Raw genomic sequence first — 21211 nt, 5'->3', positions numbered from 1 at the left:
TTAGAGAGTGTCATGAACGTCATTATTCCAGAATTTGCAAAGAATGGTATCTGTACTGCAAACATATATACATTCATTTTGTGTCATAGTGAAAACCGCATGAAATGTTTAGAACAATTTTACTATGAAGTCATGAGCAGCAAATCCAAAGTGTTGGTTTTCAGCGGAGACATGTGTTCCATGCTCATTTTGAGATGGTTGCTCTCTTCTGAATTTGAATATATTGTAGAAACCCCTAAAGGCCATGTTTGGCTTATGACTGTTGGGATGGAGCTGAAAAACATCATTGCATCTTCTGAGAGGCCTCAAATTCCATGGTTCATTTTCTTTTATACTTCATTCTAATCAAATCCAGGGATTCCAGCAATTTATCCAGAAGAGAAACCCTTTGAATTCAGAAGGGGATAGTTTCATCAGAGATTCCTAGGCTCGGACATTTGACTGTCCATTCCAGGACTCTAGATTCCATCCTAAGAATAGGGATACCTGCACAGGGATGGAAAAACTGGAGAACCTTACTGAGCATGTCTTTCCAATGAAGATCTCAGGCCAAAGCTATAGCATCTACAATGTTGGGTATGCTGTGCCACATGCCTTACATGCCATCTATGCATCAGTCACCAGACACAAGGTAATGGATGGAAGGGAGAGAAGAAAACATCTGAATCATCAGTTCTGGCAGGTAATGGCTCAAACACTGTAGCATAGAAAATGATGTCTGGTACTTTTCATATAGCAGAGTTCCAATATCTATCCTTCCTACCAGTATAATTAAGGATCATCTATGTTCGGTTTTATAAGTAGTGAATGTTGTATTCTTTCTGGATGAAATTTAACTGCCTCCTGAATTTATTTCCATAAAATGATTGAAATTTCAGTTAGCTAAGAAAGAACATCAGTCTGTGTGATGCAATAGAGATATAAGATTAAAGACTACTGTAGTTTAAAAGTTATCTAATGACCACAAATTTAAAAATATAAAATATTATATAATATTTATATTATATAATATTTTACATTTCTTTTATATTTTCCAAAAATTCTCGTGTTTTGGTTTCAAACCCAAAGTTAACCAATCTCAAAATAAAGTAATTCAAAATATGAAAAATAATGATGTATGAAAGTTTAACAAGTAAAGGAATCCTGTTGTGATGCTGAGTTGACATCTTTGATATCAGATGAACCTTTATAGTGTCTCTGAATCTAGAACTGGATCCAGTAAAATCTCAATCACTTTTGCCTTTTTGTTTCCCATTTTGTTTCTAATCTGCTGAAAACATTATTGTCAAGCCCCCAAGGGCCTGACATACACACGGGGTCGAGGGAACACGGTTGGTGCCCCACCAAACCCCGAGGACGCCGGGATGCAAGCAGCCACAACCGCGGACCACACCAGGCAGGGACCCGGGGCTGCGCGTCCTCACGAACCACTATCTGGCGCCGCCACGCCGCTCTGGACAGGCGCCAGCTCACTTCCGGATTCCGGTCCCTCCGACTACCAGCTGCTGCCGGCGTGCTCCAAACCCCAGCTGATGCCGGTTTGCCAGGGGAACTCCGGTGCACGAACACGGGACCCGGGCGGGGCAGCGCGCTGCAAAGTAAAGCGAGGCGGACAAAACTGGAGAACCTTACAGGCGTGCTCAGGGTGGATTGGAGGAAGGGGATACTTACCGGACAGGTGGGATACCAGCTGGGGAAGGGTGGATGGCGGGAACAACGCACAGGGAGCGGACGCCCGAGCAGAGGAATGTGGAGGCGGAATAGTGTCGGTGAAAGGGAGGATACAGAAAGGGGGCGGGGCATTTATTGAGTTTAGGCGGATGTTGGTTTGGGGCCGGGGGCGGGAAAACAGGGTGTGGCACACAGTTATAGAGCACCGGAGGATTACCACCCCCAGTGCTGACTTCATTTCATCCTCGGAATAAACTAGTTGATGAGTTCGTTGTATACCGGCGTTCCAGTGCATTCTTTCTTTTCGTGGACGACGGCGGATACTCCTGACAAGTAAGTCAGCACTCACCATCAATACCTACTGCTTCTGTTCCCCTTTCACGTGCTGTGAAGGGGAGACATGGTGGAAGGCACACAGGGAGCGCCCCTGGTGGAGGGGGAGGCGGATACCGGCGCTGCTGCGGATGTCGCCCCAGCGCCGGAACAGGCGGCGGAGCAACTCGTGGTGTGGCCGAAACTGTTGCTGCCTGCGAAACAAGGGGCTGGAGTGGAAGATACGGGGGTTACAAGACCACAGGAGGAGTGGTGGCAGAGCCTCCTGGTGACTGGTGTGCAAGCTGAGCACAGTTGGACACCCAGGCCCAAACCTGCTCATTCAGGGTGGCGGGAGAGGCGGGTTACTACAGAAGATGACAAAGACTGGAGTTATTCCACGGCTCCAGGCCAGGATACGATGGATGTTCTGCGGAACCGGTTTGGGGAGGCGAGTTATAGACACGGTTCTAGCACGTGGCATCAGAAGGAGGATTCCACTGTGCACACCCCATCGTCCTGGTTTTGGTTGAGCAGACCAAGACTACGGTTACCGCCTCCAGCAGGTGGGTCTCTGACCACGGGTCTCCCGACGGGTGGCCCGTCGGGCCACTCGCAGCCAGCACACAAAGTGGGTCTCGGGAATGTGGCTAGAGACCCTGCAGTACGAGGGGGTGTGGAACCCCAAGGCCCTGCACCTAGACGTTTCAACATCATGCCAGGCCAACCCCTGGGACTGTGGGCCCCAGGGAATTTCTTGGGGGCCCCTCCTATTCCAGTAACGTTCAATGGCAACCCCGACCAACTAGCAATGTTCATGGGTCAGGCCATAAGCCATCTAGATCAGTATACCCAGTTGTATACCTCCCAATGGGCCATGGTGGGCGCTGTTACTGCTGCCCTGTGGGGAGAGGCGGCAGCATGGGCGGCTGACTTGTACAGCGACCACGCTCGGGAGGTGGTGAATGCAGGTCTATTTTTGGATGCCTTGCATGCAAGGTTTGAGGATCCCACCTGAGCGCAGAGGGCGGAAGCAGACCTCCTTGCACTACAGCAGGGAAAGCGGCCAGCCATAGACTATGTGCGGGATTTTCGTAGATTGGCTGGTCGGTTGTATTCCTCATGGCCAGAGCGTCTACTCGTGCACCATTTCCGGGATGGCCTCGATCCCGAATTGCGTCAAGCCTGCATGTACCGGGGGGTTCCAAATAGGCTTCGGGACTGGTTTAAGGTAGTGGTCGAGCTGGAGGTAGGCCTCAAAGAGGTGCGCAAAGGAGTGGGTGACATCATCCGGCCACAGCATGCTAGCGATAGGCCTCGAGAGGAGGGCCAGGAACCTCCACGGCCATCACCGAAGCCTCTTGCTGGGACTGGGGGAGCTGGTTTCCGGAGCTTCCGCTGCAATCAGCCCGGTCATTGTGCAGCTGAATGCCCAGTGCCTAGCCCGTGTAAGGCCGCACCCCTTGGCAGTGCCACCCCGATGAAAAACCTCACGGAGCGTCCGAGAGCTCCAATGCAGCAAGCTAGCCCAGGAGCAAGAAAAGGGTCCCCAGTTGCCACAGAGTCTGCAGCAGTGGCACGTTACCAACCCGGAGACGATGAGGACAGTCCGGACGATGGCTCCGCAGATCCGATGGTAAGTGACCCCATTAGCCCATTTGCACTACTTATCGTCCTAATGAGTCCAGTGACGGGGGTGCGGGGAACACACCAGGCCTTGATAGATACCGGCTGCACACGGTGCCTGATTAGTAGGAAAGTGGCAGTAGGCAGTGGTATCCGAATATACAAGTTAAAACAGCCTATTCGATTCGAACAGGTGGATGGGTCGCTATTGGGAGGGGCCCCTGCTACCCACATTACTGAACGGGTCCGTATGGATTTGGGAGATCATTGGGAAGTCTTACAGTTCATCGTTGTGCCTTGCATGACGGAAACTGTCATACTGGGGTTGGCTTGGCTGGATAGATGGACCCCCACAATATGGTGGGAGGGGAGTTATCGTAAGATACGCTTGGGGATAGGCCCGTCGCCAGTGGAGGGGGGTGCTGGGAATCCAGTCCCCAGGGTCCCCAGGATAGTGTGACTCCAGGAGAAAGGGGCCAACAGCCATACCCCAAGGAATACGGTGATTTAGCAGATGTTTTCAGTGAGGGGGAATGTAATCAACTGCCTCCACACTGAGCGACGGACTGCGCTATCGAGCTACTGCCGGGGGTTAAGCTCCCCAAACCCCGGATGTACGCCATGACACCGAAGGAAGTACAAGAGCTGCGCAGATATATTGACCAGAATTTAGAGCGGGGGTTCATTCAACCAGCCCGTTCCCGGATAGCTGCCCCGGTGCCCTTTAAGGAGAAAAAGGATGGATCATTTCGCCTATGTGTGGATTTCCGAGATCTAAACGCTGTATGCGTTGAGCATTTATACCCCCTTCCCCTTATGAAGGATTTGCTGGCGCACTTAGGGAAGGGTCGTATATTCACCAAGTTAGATCTCCGGGAAGCTTACTACAGAGTTCAAATTAAAGCAGGGGATGAATGGAAAACAGTGTTTAACTGCCCATTAGGTAGCTTCCAGTTTCGTGTTATGCCTTTCGGGTTGCAAGGGGCTCCTGCGGTATTTATGCAGCTGATAAATCAGGTGCTGCATGACCATCTGTACCATGGGGTACTTGTGTACTTGGACGACATCTTAATATATACCACAATGATGGGTGAACATATTAAGCTAGTAAGACAAGTATTACACAAACTTCTTGACGCCCAACTATATGTTAAGTTATCGAAGTGCGAATTCCACCAAAAGCAATTAGATTATTTGGGATATCGCATATCAGGGAACGGGGTGGAAATGGACCCCGGTAAGGTACAAGCAGTGTTGGAGTGGCAAGCCCCCAAGACGAGGCGCCAGCTGCAAAGTTTCCTCGGATTCGCAAATTTCTATCGCCACTTCATACCTTCATTTGCCACCATAGTTCAGCCTCTCACCGATCTCCTGCAGACAAAACACCTCCCAGGAAAACCCCATCCACGTCAACCATTAGAATGGACCATGGGCTGCCAAAAGGCATTTGAGGCTCTAAAAGCCTTGTTTGCAAAAGAGCCGGTATTACGCCTTCCAGACCTGAGTGTCCCTTTTGTGGTACAGGTTGATGCCAATGACGTGGCTGTGGGGGCAGTGCTCCTTCAAAAGAATGAGACTGGAATGTTACAGCCCTGCACTTATACCTCCCGAAAATTTACGACAGCTGAACGAAACTGGGTTATTTGGGAAAAGGAGGCCTTTGCTGTCCAATGGGCTCTGACAACATGGCGACATCTTCTAGAAGGGGCCGAGTCGCCATTTGAAGTATGGACAGATCATAAAAACCTAGAGGCACTCCAAACCCCGCGGCGCCTGGGCCCCAAACACGTCCGTTGGGCTCAATATTTCGCTCGGTTCAAGTTTGTGTTGAAGTATATACCGGGGGGAAAGAACTTCCTGGCGGACGTGTTATCGCAGATGCCACATTATCGCAGTAAACAGGAGGAGGTCATACAGGCGCTGATGCCTTGTACTAGGCAGGAGATCACTAATAGTGTACGTAAGAGGTCGAAAGCCGATGAGTTAGACACTATGAGGGCTGCCATGCGGACAGATAAGTGGGCACAGGAGCATTCAGGGTGGCTGACTAAGCAAGATGGAATAGGTTGGAAGGGTGATAGAATGTATGTACCTGAGACCCTCCGAAAAGTAGTCCTTCAAAGAGGTCATGACACCAAACAGGCAGGGCATTTTGGGTTCCTGAAAACCCTACATCTACTGCGACGACAGTTTTGGGGGCCTGGACTTAAAGGAGATGTAGAACGGTATGTCTGTGACTGTCATGTGTGTGCCAGTGTGAAGCCCCAGATGGGGAAGCCCATGGGCCTGTTACAGACGGTGGCCGACCCATCTCGGCCCTGGGAGGAAATCGCTATGGATTTCATTGTAGAACTGCCCGACAACCGGGATTATAATACAATCTGGACAGTCATAGACCTGTTCTCCAAACAGGCACATTTCATCCCATGTAAAGGGCTACCGTCTGCACGACGGTTATCACGACTGTTCATCCAACATATCTATCGGCTCCATGGTACACCAAGATGGATTATATCAGATAGAGGGGTGCAATTCACCGCACGGTTTTGGCGAGAGTTCATCTGCCTGCTGGGCTCATCACAAGGGCTTAGCTCAGCATATCACCCCAGTACCAACGGGGCAGCGGAGAGAGCTAACGTGATGGTGGAGCGGTATCTTCGGAGTCATGTATCCTTCCAGCAGACAGATTGGGTGGATCTCCTGCCATTTGCAGAGGTAGCCTATAATAACATCGTCCATAGCAGTACTGGGTATACCCCATTCAAGGTGGTGCATGGTGTGGAGTTCAATCCCATTCCTGAATGGTCACTGGAAACGGATAGGGGTCGGGACCCCCAAACATGGCTTTCGCAGGTAACAGGGTTGTGGGAACGGGTCCAGGAAGCACGGAAAAAGGCTGAAGCAGCTGTCAAAATACAAGCAGACAAAAAAAGAGCAGAGCACAAACCCTTCAAGGTGGGAGACTGGGTGTATCTAGCCACCAAGTACCTTTGGCTACAGGTAATGTGTAGGAAATTGGGGCCAAAATATGTGGGCCCATTCCAGATAACCAAAGTGATCAACCCGGTCACGGTCCAACTACACTTACCAGCGTTCTTCGGGAAGGTCCATTCCATTTTCCATTGTAGCCTCCTTAAACAAACGCGGGGGGGTGTCTCTACCACCAGGGGGCCTGGGCTGATTACGGGGTCCCATTACGAGATACAAGATATCCTAGACTCCCGGGTGAGGCGTGGAAAACTCCAATACCTTCTACAATGGAAGGGATACCCGATCTCGGAGGCTACGTGGGTAGGGGTGGGGGATATTAATGCCCCAAGACTACTTCGGGAGTTTCATCATAGATGCCCAAATAAGCCAGGGCGGGACTGGTGTAACGCGACAGATTCAACCTCTCCTTTTCTCTTTCCAGGGAGAGATATGGTAGAAGGGGCCGCATGTCAAGCCCCCAAGGGCCTGACATACACACGGGGTCGAGAGAACATGGTTGGTGCCCCACCAAACCCCGAGGATGCTGGGATGCAAGCAGCCACAACCGCGGACCACACCAGGCAGGGACCCGGGGCTGCGCGTCCTCACGAACCGCTATCTGGCGCCGCCACACCGCTCTGGACAGGCGCCAGCTCGCTTCCGGATTCCGGTCCCTCTGACTACTAGCTGCTCCCGGCGCGCTCCAAACCCCAGCTGATGCCAGTTTGCTGGGGGAACGCCAGTGCACGAACATGGGACCCGGGCGGGGCAGCGCGTTGCAAAGTAAAGCGAGGCGGACAAAACTGGAGAACCTTACAGGCGTGCTCAGGGTGGATTGGGGGAAGGGGATACTTACCGGACAGGTGGGATACCAGCTGGGGAAGGGTGGGAACAATGCACAGGGAGCAGACGCCCAAGCAGAGGAATGCGGAGGCGGGATAGCGTCAGTGAAAGGGAGGATACAGGGAGGGGGCAGGGCATTTATTGAGTTTAGGCGGATGTCGGTTTGGGGCCGGGGGCGGGAAAACAGGGTGTGGCACACAGTTATAGAGCACCAGAGGATTACCACCCCCAGTGCTAACTTCATTTCATCCTTGGAATAAACTAGTTGATGAGTTCGTTGTATACCGGTGTTCCAGTACATTCTTTCTTTTCGTGGACGACGGCGGATACTCCTGACAATTATCATTTAACAACAGTGCCGGAGATCAATTCTGGCTCTCAGCTAGTTTTGGCATGGGTCACTTCAGCTGGTGGGAATGTTTATGCACAAGGCGCCCACCTCCTTCATGCCTCGGAGCACGAGGAAGATGGTCAGAAGCGGTAGCGGAGGCACCTTCCCACTCAATAAGACTGAGGCAAGGTAAAGGTTCTCTAGGCTCAAGTCTGGCCAACCCCTTCCAACCCGGACTGCTCCTTCAATCAGTTACTTGGACAAGGTAGCCCCCTCTTCTTCGAGAAACCTCATCCAACTCTACATGGGAGAGTGCAGAAGATGAAAAGAAGAAGAGTGTGAGGCCAGGTGAGAATATGGCAATGGTGGCTGGGTGGGGAGGGGGGATCATAGCAGTGGCATTGGAAGCTCCCCCCACCCAGCCAATTTCCCCATCTGATGCACGCACGTCCTTTCCAGCAGTCTTCCGTCTCTTTCTCTGCTGCCACCATATGCAGTCCCAAGAAGAAAAGAAGTTTGTGGGCAGCCCCACAAACAAAAACTTGTGGGCAGTCCCACAAACAAAATAATTCAATCAATCAAATTCAACTTCACGAGATCTTTTTATTTCATGAGAAGTTGGAATTGATTCATTGAACTCCCACTTTTTTTGTGGGACTGCAAATGGTGGATGAAAACCGGGAGCTACAGCATAAGGCTGAAAGAACCTCATGTGGCTCCAGAGCCATGGGTTGCCAACCCATGCCTTATACCATGCTGAGACTTCTCCATTGATTATTCAGAATTCCAAAATCAGAATTTCCATTATGGAAAAACACCATTTGGAAATGCTAATAATAATGTAGTTGGTATTGTGAAACAGGATTATCTTCCTCTCAGAAGACTGACACTTTTTCCCAAGATGTAGAAATCTCAGCTAAATGTATTATTTAATATTAAGGAATATTTTTCTTATTTTGTCTTGAAAAAAGTTTTAGTAAGAGACATTCTGCTTAGAAACTTGAAAATGTCACTGCATGTCATGTTGTAACCCAAGTATTAATATTTCTGAGGCCAAATCTCTATTAACTGGTAACCCAATAATATTAGTCCCAGAGATGTTCTCCACACCTAGATCTAGGCTTCAGCACAAGAAAAATGGGCAGTTTTGGCCAGGAGACTTGCAGCTATCTTCAGCTTGTATCCTAGTTTTTCAACAGCTAGAACCATAATGCCCAGGAGGCATCACTCTTTTTTTTTTTCATTCTCTTCTGCAGTGGATATTTTCCCCCAATATTATTCATAAATATCATAAATTGCTCTGTTCTCCTTCTACTTTAGAATAGTTTCTTTTTTAAAAAAGAAAAACATTCTGTATAGATACTAGGTATCCATGCAGATCAAGAAATAATGTAAACACCCAAAAATTACTATATGCTGTTCAGAACACTGCCTAAATTTGTCATTTTAGTGCATGCCACAATTTATAGGCTTTAATGTCAAGTCAGATTAACCAATGACGATTTCTCACAGAAAAAGTCATTAGCTCTTTGTTCATTCTTAGGCAGCCCTCTTTGCGTTTGCTCGTTCCATTGTCTACGGTTGCTCAGAGGTGATCCTGCAATGACTCAGAGGTGAGCCTGCAACTGTAGATAGTGGAACAAGCAAACACAAAGAGGGCTACCTATACATGGGATGAGTGAAGATAGGAGTGATCTGAGACGCTCACCCATAGAGCGGTATGAGACCTCAGCAGGTGGAGGGATGGAATGCCAACATGGCCCATTGTAGGATCAGGGGAGAGATGATGGGCCGGTGTGATTAGGACAAGATGTAGGACAGAGGAAATTCCTCTAGATGGAACTACCTGGCAATTCACCAAAGCTACTAGATGAGGGGAAAGAAGGGGTGATCCAGTGGTGAGGCTGTGTGGCTGCATGCAGAATGGATAAGTGCAAGGACCATCACCTACACACAGGGCAGATGGGGATAGGAGGGACCTGGGGTGCCCATCCATACAGCAACATAAGATCCCAGCAGGTGGAGGGATGAAGAGATGGATGCGGCCCACAGTGGGATTGGGGGAGAGATGGGAAGCTGGTGCGATTAGGGTAACACAGAGAATGGGGAATATATCCGCCCCTCGTTCTCCCTCAATCAGCTGTGTTATTCATGATCGTGCTGTGCTCGTCTGCATCCACTTGCCACCTTGTGCCCCCCCCTCACTTGCTCCCCCCATCTACCTGCTGCCCGCAATCACCCAGAGTTATTGCTGGATCACATCCGGCATCCTTGGCAGGTTGCAGCATGGTCTCATTCAGGGATATATTAATATTAAAAAGTACAAATAATGCAACTTAAATAATCTATCAAGATCTACTTGTATTTTTGTGTTTGTGGGTTTTTTTGGGGGGAGAGGGTTTGCAGATCATAGAGGTATGCAAGTGAATACAGCTGACAGGTGTATTGGGGTTTAATATCCCTGGCTAGATAACAATAATATTTAAAAGTACAAATAGTACAGCTTAAAAGACCGATCAGTTTCATGCCTCCAATTCATAATAGACAGTTAAGCTTCTGTCCTCAGTATCTTAATGGCTGCCAAGAAAGCATATCTTCAAGGATTTCCACAATGTTAAGAGCATGTAGCCTGATCGATGACATATGGAAGGTTTTTCAGGGCAGGGGCAGCTATGGAAAATACAGGTCTCCCAGGCACTTCTATATGGCAACGTTTAAGTAATTGGTCTTGGAGTATGCCCACTTTATCCAATTTATTCGAATGAGCAGATATTCCCAAAATGTTTTGCAACTAACATTTCCCTGTGCTATTTAGGGCATTAGAATTGATAACTGTTTCTTTAATTATCTAAGGAAATAAGCTGGCAGCCAATGCAGCTGTTACAAAGTGGGATACAATATCCTATAAGCTACCAAATTGAGTGGGATACAATATCCTATAAGCTACCAAATTCTGGATCATTGTAATATGTTGTTGGACTTCAGGGGCTGAGTTATGAAAAGTGTGTTCAATAATCCAACTATGGGGTGTTCAAGGCATGTCAGAATAATTAAAAGTATCTTCTCAACTTTTCTCTTTGATGAAAGGACAAAATATGACCAGGTTTATACACATGATTCTGGATTGTATTGAAACAGGCATTGTAAGGTTTCCTCTTAAATTGCAAGTTGCAGCTGTTGACACAACTCGTTTTGCACAGATATATCTGATCCACCAGTTTGGCAATATTTTTCCTTCATTCTTATCTTGAAACACACATATTATGGAGCTAGACTTGGCTCCCTGTCTAAGCAAGAAAGTTCTTCTCTCTTTTAAACATTCAGTCATTCCTTGATAAATGGGACAGGTCTCATTAACAGTTTGGGAGGTCAGCAAATATATGTTTAATTTTACTATAGGAGTTAATGAGGAAGAAGGAATCATATTGAGAGGCAAAGAAGCAGGGAGGCAGGAGGGGGAGGAGGCAGAGCTGTCAGCACAGCAGGGAGGTAGGTTAATGATTTAAAAAGACACTGGGGACATTGGACCCTGTGAACCTTGATCACACAAAAAAGTTTTCCATTGCAGCACAACGAAATCCCCATACTATTTTGCAAGAAATATGGTCCTTTTCCTCTATATTAATTATATATCAAAGATAAATAAAGTAGCTAAGGGAAATGGGGATGTTATGAACAAAGCAGAGGTGGAAGAATTTTATAAATATGGTAGTTAAAATAGATATAAGGTTTCTGTGCTATTATTACTGATACCTGCTACTTAGTCATGATACAGGGAATATAAGGTTAGAATTCCAAAATGAGCAGAATAATAGTTTTGCTGTAAGAGATTCTCATAATAATTCAGGGAATGAGAGAACACAGGAATCTATCTTTGCAGGACATATTTGAATTCCCCATACTGACATTAATACTTCTGTTTCTTCTGTTTCCTCACACAGTGAGCCAAACTCAGGATGCTAAATGTAGAGTATGGCATTCCCCACCAAGAGTTCACAGATATTCACAGTCAGAAGATTTCATCTATGGAGGTATCATTTCTTTGTCTATCATGGAGGGCAAGAAAATAGACTTCATCCAACTTCCACTTGAACCTGCCTTATCAGAGATGTTGGTATTTCTTCTTTATTTTTTTTCTTGCCTACTTATATTTCATTCTTGGTAGGGCCAAAGATACAGAAAACAAATCTAGCAGGTCTTACACAGTAATTCCACCCAACCAGTAAAAGAAGGAGTGCCTGGGATAGTTATTTTCTCTGAGAAGCTATTAGGAAACCCAATCATTTGTTCTGAAGAGAACTTTAATTTTGAATCCAGTTGACTGCCTGCATAAATCCCTGAAACTCTCTTAGCAAGATTTTCAATAGTTGCTTATCACTGCCTTCTTGCTAGAGCTGGAAGAGTATGACTAGGCAAAGTCTTCTACTTGATTCATGTCTAATGGTAGATTAGAAGTCATGGTCTCCCTGTTTTAAGCCAGTTTCTGTAAGCAGCTCTCTCTCTTCATTTCTTATTTGAATTACTGTTAAATTTATTTACCTTCTTTTGTTGTATTAAGAAATAACTGAAGACAGTGAATATATCCTCTGTCCCCCTCTATTTTCCCCACTGATGCCAATGTTTTATTATTATTACAACTTTACTTTTGAAATTAAATGGTTAATTTTGTTTAAAATAATTTTAAATTGTGGACTTGTGAACAAAAAATATTTAGACATAGATTTTGTCATGGTTCTACTGCATGGAAATATCTGTCATTGAAATGTAGCATACATGAAATCTACTGGATAGTTGAATTTCAGGAATATATTAGGTAAAAAGGTGCTATTCACAGTTTCCAACAACATGGAATACCTCCATGTATATAGATAAATATCCTGCTTTTTTAAATATGTCCTGACAATATGGTGAGAAACTGGATGCTTAAATTATTTTCCTTTATAATTTTTATCACTTTATACCTATCTATCAAATAGTTTTTCCTTTGTTCTAATTATTTCTCATTGTTTCTTATTATAAAGGATGAAAGAATCTGCCTAAAATCACTAGAAAGTGACCTATTAAACTCAAACCTAAAATCCCACCCCCCTAAAAAAAGTTTCTTTACCTGTAGTCAAGTTTATAAGACACTCTCTTATATGTTTGCATTTTTCCTTTATAATTTGAAGAGTGATAGTAAAGGGGAAAAAACTCTTTTAAGCAAACCTGGACTAACAAAACTTACTGGATTAGATAACTGGTCAAACATTAGGAAATAAAGGAGTATATTTGTAGCTCAGAGTTGAAATTAGGGGTATTTGCTACTCTCTGAGCTTGCTTGTTTTCTTGCAGACATTTCTTTATCCAACTAGGTAACATCACCAGCATTCATGATGTTATTAGTTTGGGTAATGAAATGTTTGCAAAAAAACAAGCAAGCTCAGAGAGAACCAAGGACCCCAAATTAGGAAATTTCATTCTCAAGTGTACTGCCTATTAAAACAACATTTCCTTCTTAATCAATATCTAAAATATTTTAATGGACAAGAAACATTACAATGAAAATTACTAAGAACCAGACAATAAAATGGTGAATTGAAAATATGTCCAATGCTAACAGCATGTAATGAAAACCTTTCTGCAGAGTAGTGACTGAGAATTACCAGCAAATCTTAGCTCTGGCCTTTGCTGTTAAGGAACTCAATGAAAACCCCAGGATATTGCCGAACATTACACTGGGATTCAATATTTATGACAGCTGTTTAAGTTCCAAATGGACCTATCATGCTGCAATACAATTTCTCTCTTCAAAAAACAACCTTGTACCCAACTACAAGTGTGGCATCCAGGACACCCTATTGGCAGTTACTGAAGATCTGACCTCTGAACGCTCCCATCGAAAGCCCAATATTTTGGGCATTTACAAGATTCCACAGGTAGAATATGTATATGTGGAAAAGAAGATAGAAAATGCATGAGAGCTTTTTCATATCTGCACATCTTTCCCATAGCTGCTATTGACAAAAGGAGAAAGAAGAGGAGGAGAAGAAGGAGGAGGAAAAGGAAGAGAATGATGGCAAAATGGTTGTACTCATTGGACTACCAAAGGACCATCAAACACTAATACAGGAGATAGCCAAGTTCTATCTGTATATTTTGTATGTTCCCATCAAAGCCATGTTCTCAGCTTTTAGACCATTTAAAGTTTTATTAGATTACAATATATGATTCAATGAAAATACAAAAGTAAATAGTGGGAAAGATGGAGAAGGGAAAAGGGAATGGGATAGTGAAGTTTGAAGGGGAAAAAAAGGGCTTTGACTTCTGACTTCCCTTTGTGCAGCAAAGTTGATTATTAACTTCACAATATAATATAAGCTAGCCACTTTGATAACATCAAGTCTATTTAATTCAGTGGTTCTCAACCTTTCTAATGCCGTGACCCCATAATACAGTTCCCCATGTTGTGGTGACCCCCAAGTGGGTGTGGCCACCAATAAGAGGGAGTAGGACAGCTAGGTAAAAGGGAAAGAAATGGCGGACAGCGTGGTTTTGCGACCCCCGTGAAATGGTCATTTGACCCCACATGGGGTCCTGACCCACAGGTTGAGAACCACTGATTTAATTGGTAAAACCCAAAATCAAAATTTCATTTTTTTTACTTCAAGCACAAAGACTAGAAGTTGTCTCCATGTAACAGTAAAAATGTTCATATTCTTTTCTTTAATAAGTACTGTCAGTTTAGCCATCTTTGCTAGCTCCATCAGCTTTTGTAACGATTCCTCCATTCTGGGAATCAATGTAGACTTCCATTTCTGAGTGTAAAGTATAACATATAAAACATCAATGTTTGCCATATTTTCAGCTGTTATAGAATATTCCAAAAAGTAGTTCTTGGTTTTTATTTAATTTCATTATCAGTTCCAAAACTATGTCACAGTGATGACCATCAAAATTTGGAACTGGTGAAGTTACATTTGGACTGAAATATATTTAAAATATTTTCAAATTCATTCTTAATAATCAGTAATAATCATTTAAAACTGAAGTTATTTTTAATGCCAGGAATACATTGTTTTACTTTGCTTTACTATATTTAAGATACTTCTACCCTAAAATTAGAATCAGAATGGAGCTGGAAGGGACCTTGGAGGTCTTCTAGTCCAGCCCCATGCTCAAGCAGGAAACCTAAATCATTTCAGACATGTGACTCTCCAGTCTCTTCTGAAAAACATTAAGAGAAGGCAAGCTGTTACAGTGATTAATTGTTATCACTGTTAGGAAGTTGCTCCTTAATTCCAGATTCCTTCTCTCCTTGATTAGTTTCTATCCGTTGTTTCTTGTCTTGCCTTCTGGTGCTTTGGAAAATGAGTTGACCCCCACCTCCTTGTCGCAGCCTCTCAAATACTGAAATACTGCTATCATGTCACCCCCTAATCCTTCTTTTCTCTAGACTGGCCATTCCAAAATCCTGCAACTGTTCTTTATATGTTTTAGCCTTAGTCATGTTAGTTGCTCTTTGCACTTTTTCCAAAGTCTCAACATCTTTTTGTAATGTGCTGCCAAAAACTAGATGCAGTATTCCAGAGGTGGCCTTATTAAGGCTTTATAAAGAGGTACTAATACTTCACGTGATTTTGATTCTATGCCTCTGTTTATACAATTAAGGATTGTATTAGCTTTTTTTGTCTGCTGCTATACTGTTAGAGAATTTTAATTACTCTGTTGGTAAAAAATAAATCAGAAGCTCTCACAGTTCTCTTGATTGCATTTAGCTGATTCAAATAACTTCTTTATATTCATATCAAAATATTTACAATACCATACATTCTTCTTTACAGCAACATAGCTCAATGAAGACTTCTTACAGAGAGATACAGAGACAGACCTGAGACTGGAAATCCAGCTCCTAACTCAATACCCTTTTGCACAGACTCAGTAGCACTTTCTTCATATTGGCTGACTGAGTTACCACATGACTCTTCCTGCTCATGAATATTCCAATACTCCTCCCTTCATGACAGGAAGAGACATCAGACCTATTGACAATACATTCTCCATAGTGAACACCACCCAATGGTTTAGTCATCATGTCTGCCAAATTATCCTCAGAAGAACAATGATGTAAACTAATCAATTTTCCTTTTACGGCTTCCCTGACATTACAATACTTAATGTCTACATGTTTAGTTCTGTTCTTCACCAGTTGCCATTTTTATACAGGCAGCATTGTCTTCAAATACCTTTACAGATTCTTTTACATTAATATTTAAATCTTGCAATAACTGTACATACCATGTTACTTCAGAACACAATTCCGATAAAGCAATAAACTCTGCTTCCACTGTTGAAATAGCAACAGTTGTTTGTTTTCTGGACTTCCATCCAATCAGAGTCCCTCCAAACAATATTATAATCCCAGAATTTGATTTCCTTGTGTTTATGTCATTTGCATAGTCACTATCATTATAACACTTTAATTTCAATTCCTCAGTAATCTGTATTTGAAGACCGAAATTTATAGTTCCCTTTAAATATCTGAGAACCCTTTTTACACCCATCCAATGCAGCAGTAAAACAACTCAAAATGCTTACTGCGCAAGCTATGTCTGGTCTGGACCACTGTGATAGATATAACAAACTCCCTATTGCTGAGTGATATATCTCTTGATCATAGGTTTCACCTTTGTCCACACTTAAACTATTATAAAAATCCCTACTCATGGGTGTGGGAGCAGTATTGTAATCTTTCATATTAAATTTCTCCAATAACTGCTCAATTTTTTCCTTTGACTGAGAATATAACCACCTTTTTATTTTTCTGTATCTCTACACCTAGATAATTTTTTATTTCTCCCAAATTCTCTAATTGTGAAAAACCTTGTGCCACTAACCTGGCCTTATTCTGTACATCATTATCTGGCAATACCTTTTTTTTTATATACCCACTTACTACCCACAGCTTTAGTTCCCTGTGGCAAAGTCACTGATTTAAATACTTCATGTTCTCCCATGGATTTCATCTCTTTATCCATGGCCTCCTTTCATCTTTCTTGTTCAGCTTTTGGTAATGCCAACACCTCTTTATAACTTCTTGGCTCATACCACACATTGCAAACCTTTACCTTGATGGCAGAATACCTGTCAGGCGGAATTCCTTTGTTACATCGCTCTGACCTACATGGTATTAACTGCTCCTGTGTCTCAAGTCTTTCTGGTTTCATGTCTTGTTCAGCCTCTCCTCCCTGAACATTGACATCTTCAATAATCATTTTTCCATCATTAGATGAGTTATTGACATTAAATAGACCACCATCATTAAGTGAGAATTTGCATTAATTCTGTCCCAATTTTGTTCTGCAAAATTAGCAGACCTTGAAATTACAATTCTTTTACTTCCATCGCTAAAGCGATATCCTTTTGACCCTGACACACTGCCCACAAACCTGAGCTTCTTGCCTTTTGCTGTCCCATTCTTCTGATTGCCTTCGGAATATATACCCATGCAGTACTTCCAAAAATTCTCAAATGTGCCAGTGATGGCTTTCTCCCATATAGAATGGCATATGGAGTATTATTAATGGTGGAACTCCACAGCCTGTTAACTATATAATTGGCAGTCAATATGGCTTCTCCCCAATATGACCTACTCATACCAGAATCCTCTAATAATGAATCTTTCATTGTTTGCAAACACCATTCCTTCTTTCAGCTACACAGTTCTCTGCTGCTTTGTAAGGATTTGTACGTCTGTGTCTTATCCCCAACTGCCCCAACCATTGTTGGAATTTAGTTGACATAAATTCAGTACCTCTGTCAGTTTGCAACTGACACACTTGTTGTCTATACCTTCTCTCTACAAAACTTACCCACTGTTTGAATTGTTGTAGCACCTTTGTCTTTAAGCAAGTAGCAAAATGAATACCTGCTATAATCATCAACAATTACCAGTGCATATTTGCTTCTCCCAAACTGGCTTGCATAGGTCCCACCAGATCTGCATGGACCAGCTCTAGAGCTCTTTTTGTTTGTCTTGTGCTATATTTACTAACTGGGAATGCCTTTGACTTTGATGCTTTGCGTACTGCACAGTCGAAATATATTTTGCATCCCTTCAAATTTAGCCCTTCTGCAAACTCTTGCATTTGCTACAAAACCTTAAAGCTTGCATGGCCAAGTCTTCTATGTAGAAGATGAACACACAAATCATGCTCTGCAACATTCTTAAATATATGGGAACATTGAACCTTTTGTCCCTGCAATACATATAGATTATCTTCCTTTATTCCTTCTGCACAAATATTCCCATTCCTTTTGATGAGACACTTCCCATTTACAAAAATGATCTCAAAACCTTGTTTGACTAAATTAGACACACTTAACAAATTACGTTCCATCTCAGGTACACAAAGCACATTGGTAAACTTTGATTCCAAATATGGAACTTTTACATCGCCTCTTCCAATGACTTTTGCTTTCTGGCCATTTGCCAAAGCCACAGCTTCTTGTGCTACTGGAACAAATCTGCAAAATAATTCAGAGTCATTAACAATTGTTTGACTTGTCCCACTATCTATTAGCCACTTGTCTCTGTTATTGCTATAACAAACTTTTGCAACACCAAAATGTTCCTTTTGCAAATCAGTCTTTTTTGCTTGCACAAATGTCCTTCACTGCAAATTGTTCCTCTGCAAACAGTTCCTTTTCAGATGTGTGTTTGCTCCACAAATGTAGCAATTCTTTTCTTGCTCAGCCCTCTGCTTGCAAAATCTCTCTTTTGATGCAACTTGGTCCCATCTGCTTGTTTCTTCTCCGGAGACTTGCAGTCTGGACCCCCTCCTCAGGAATTTCACCTCCTCGTGGCTGCTTCTAAAATTGTGCTTTTCTTCTTCATTAAGCAAACATGCCTTTAAAGCCTCAAAATTTAAGTCGTGCTCTTCTTTACACTCAAATATCACAGAAACTGTGTCCCAGATTTTATCTAAACTGTTCAACACCAATAAAACCTTCTGGGACTCAGAGAATTTAATCCCACATTGTTCTAAGTCCAAAAATAAACTTTGCATTTTATTTAAATGCTGTTCCACAGATTCACCTGGTTGCAAACAGACCCTGTAAAGTTTTCTTGACAATTGCACTATATTGCAGGCAGAAACATTCACATGCACAGCTCTCAATTTCAACCAAATCTCCTTTGCAGTTTTTAAATTTGCAACATTTAGAAATTGTTCATCATCTAAATTCAAGATGAGATAAGCCGTTGCTTGATCATGACTTTTCTGATCAGCAGCTGCAAACGGTTGTGGTGGATTTTCTACAATATACCACAGCTCTTTTGCTTTGAGCAAACATTCCATTTTTGCAGCCCATAAAATGTAATTCTTCTGGCCTAAATGAGGCAAGAGCTTTCCTTAAATTCCATTGCAGCCATTCTGATAATTCTGCCTCGTTCTTATACTTTGTAAATACAGGCAATTTCTTTCAGCTTTAAATTACAATGCAATCCTTAGTAAGCTCTGGGCCCATAACCTGTTAGAGAATTTTAATTTCTCTGTTGGTAAAAAATAAATCAGAAGCTCTCACAGTTGACTGCATTTAGCTGATTCAAATAACTCCTTTATATTAATATCAAAATATTTACAATACCATACATTCTTCTTTACAGCAACATAGCTCAAAAAGACTTCTTACAGAGAGATACAGAGACAGACCTGAGACTGGAAATCCAGCTTCTAACTCAATACCCTTTTGCACAGACTCAGTAGCACTTTCTTCACATTGGCTGACTGAGTTACCACATGACTTTTCCTGCTGATGAATATTCCAACATATACACTGCTGGCTCATGTTTAAATGATTGTCAATTACTGTTTTTCTGCCAGGTTTCCCCAAATATATACTTGTACCTTTGGTTTTTTCTTGTTAAGTGTAAAACCTTGCTTTTCTGCACATTAAATATCATTTTATTGGACAGGGCCCATGGTTCAAGTCTATCAAGATCTTTTTTGGATTCTGTGGTTGCCTTCTAAGGTGTTAGCTATTCCAGCCAGCTTAGTGTCGTCTATATTTTGCCCAGAATTATATTTCACTGCCTCCTATATTATTGCAAAGTCAGAATGAATTTCATTGTTTTTCACTTGAAACATGATTCATTAAAATATAGAAATTAAAAAAAAACACAATAAAAGACTTTTGGATGGAAAGATAAAAATCTCTTAAATGCAAAAGGTTTCAGTAAGGAAGTCTTTTATTACTATTACTGACCTTTTGAGAAACCCTATTTCTTATCTGAATGTCTTTTCAGTTCATATATGGCTCTGGAATGGTGGTAACAAAAAAGGACAATCTACTTTACTACTTTCAAATGATTCCAAATGTACTTTATCAGTATAGAGGGATTATGAAGTTAATCCAGCATTTCAACTGGAATTGGATTGGATTCTTTATTGCCAATGGGATGCATTTAGAGAGTGTTATGAACGTCATCATTCCAGAATTTGCAAAAAATGGTATATGTACTGCAAACATATATACATTCATTTGGTGTCATGGTGAAAACCACATGAAATGTTTAGAACAATCTTACTATGAAGTCATGAACAGTGAAACCAATGTGATGGTTTTCAGTGGAGACATGCGTTCCATGATGTTTTTGAGATGGTTGCTCTCTTTCAAATTTGAGTGTCTGATAGAAAAATCTAAAGGCCATGTTTGGTTTATGATTGCTGGGATGGAGCTGAAAAACATCATTGCAGCTTCTGAGAGGCCTATACTTGAATTCCATGGTTCATATTCCTTTACAGTACATTCTGAGGAAATCCAGGGATTCCAGCAATTTCTCCAGAAGAGAAACCCTTTGAATTCAGAAGGGGATGGTTTCATCAGAGATTTCTGGGCTCGGACATTTGACTGTCCATTCCAGAATTCTAGGTTCCATCCTAAGAATAGGGATGCCTGCACAGGGATGGAAAAACTGGAGAACCTTCCTGAGCATGTCTTTCCAATGAGGATCTCAGGCCAAAGCTATAGCATCTACAATGCTGTTTATGCTGTGGCTCATGCCTTACATGCCATCTATGCATCAGTCTCTAGACACAAGGTAATGGATGGAAGGGAGAGAAGAAAACATCTGAATCAGCAGCTCTGGCAGGTAATGGCTCAAAAATTGTGCTATAGAAAATGATGTCTGGTACTTTTCATATGGCAGAGTTGCAGTATCTATCTGTCCTACCCAGTAGAATTAATGATCATCTATAGTTACATTATAGGTAATGAACGTAGTATTCTGATTGATTAAACATTAACTGCCACTCTGAACTCATTTTCATAAAATGATTGAAATTTCAGTTAACAAAGAAAGAACATCAATCTGTGAGATACAATGGTATATAGTATAAAATACAATATACTATATAGAGCAGAACATCAAACTGTGAGATATAACAATATATACAATTGTATATATGAGATATAATGATA

At 42.7% G+C, this 21211-nt stretch overlaps 1 protein-coding gene across 1 annotated transcript in view; it reads left to right on the top strand.

Moving 5' to 3' along the window:
• Positions 1–21211, top strand: part of LOC120319962 (vomeronasal type-2 receptor 26-like) — a 47322-nt gene that overhangs the window by 22508 nt on the left and 3603 nt on the right. The window contains exons 3-5 of the mRNA XM_039369364.1: positions 11695–11863; positions 13377–13668; positions 20037–20882. Coding sequence (XP_039225298.1) covers positions 11805–11863; positions 13377–13668; positions 20037–20882 — 1197 coding nt within the window. The 5' untranslated portion in view covers positions 11695–11804. The remainder of the gene's footprint in view (positions 1–11694; positions 11864–13376; positions 13669–20036; positions 20883–21211) is intronic.

Source organism: Crotalus tigris, unplaced genomic scaffold, assembly GCF_016545835.1.
Source record: "Crotalus tigris isolate CLP2741 ecotype Arizona unplaced genomic scaffold, ASM1654583v1 scf7180000021055.717220, whole genome shotgun sequence".
In the NCBI taxonomy this organism is placed as follows: domain Eukaryota; kingdom Metazoa; phylum Chordata; class Lepidosauria; order Squamata; family Viperidae; genus Crotalus; species Crotalus tigris.
This window is presented reverse-complemented; position numbering and strand designations above follow the sequence as displayed.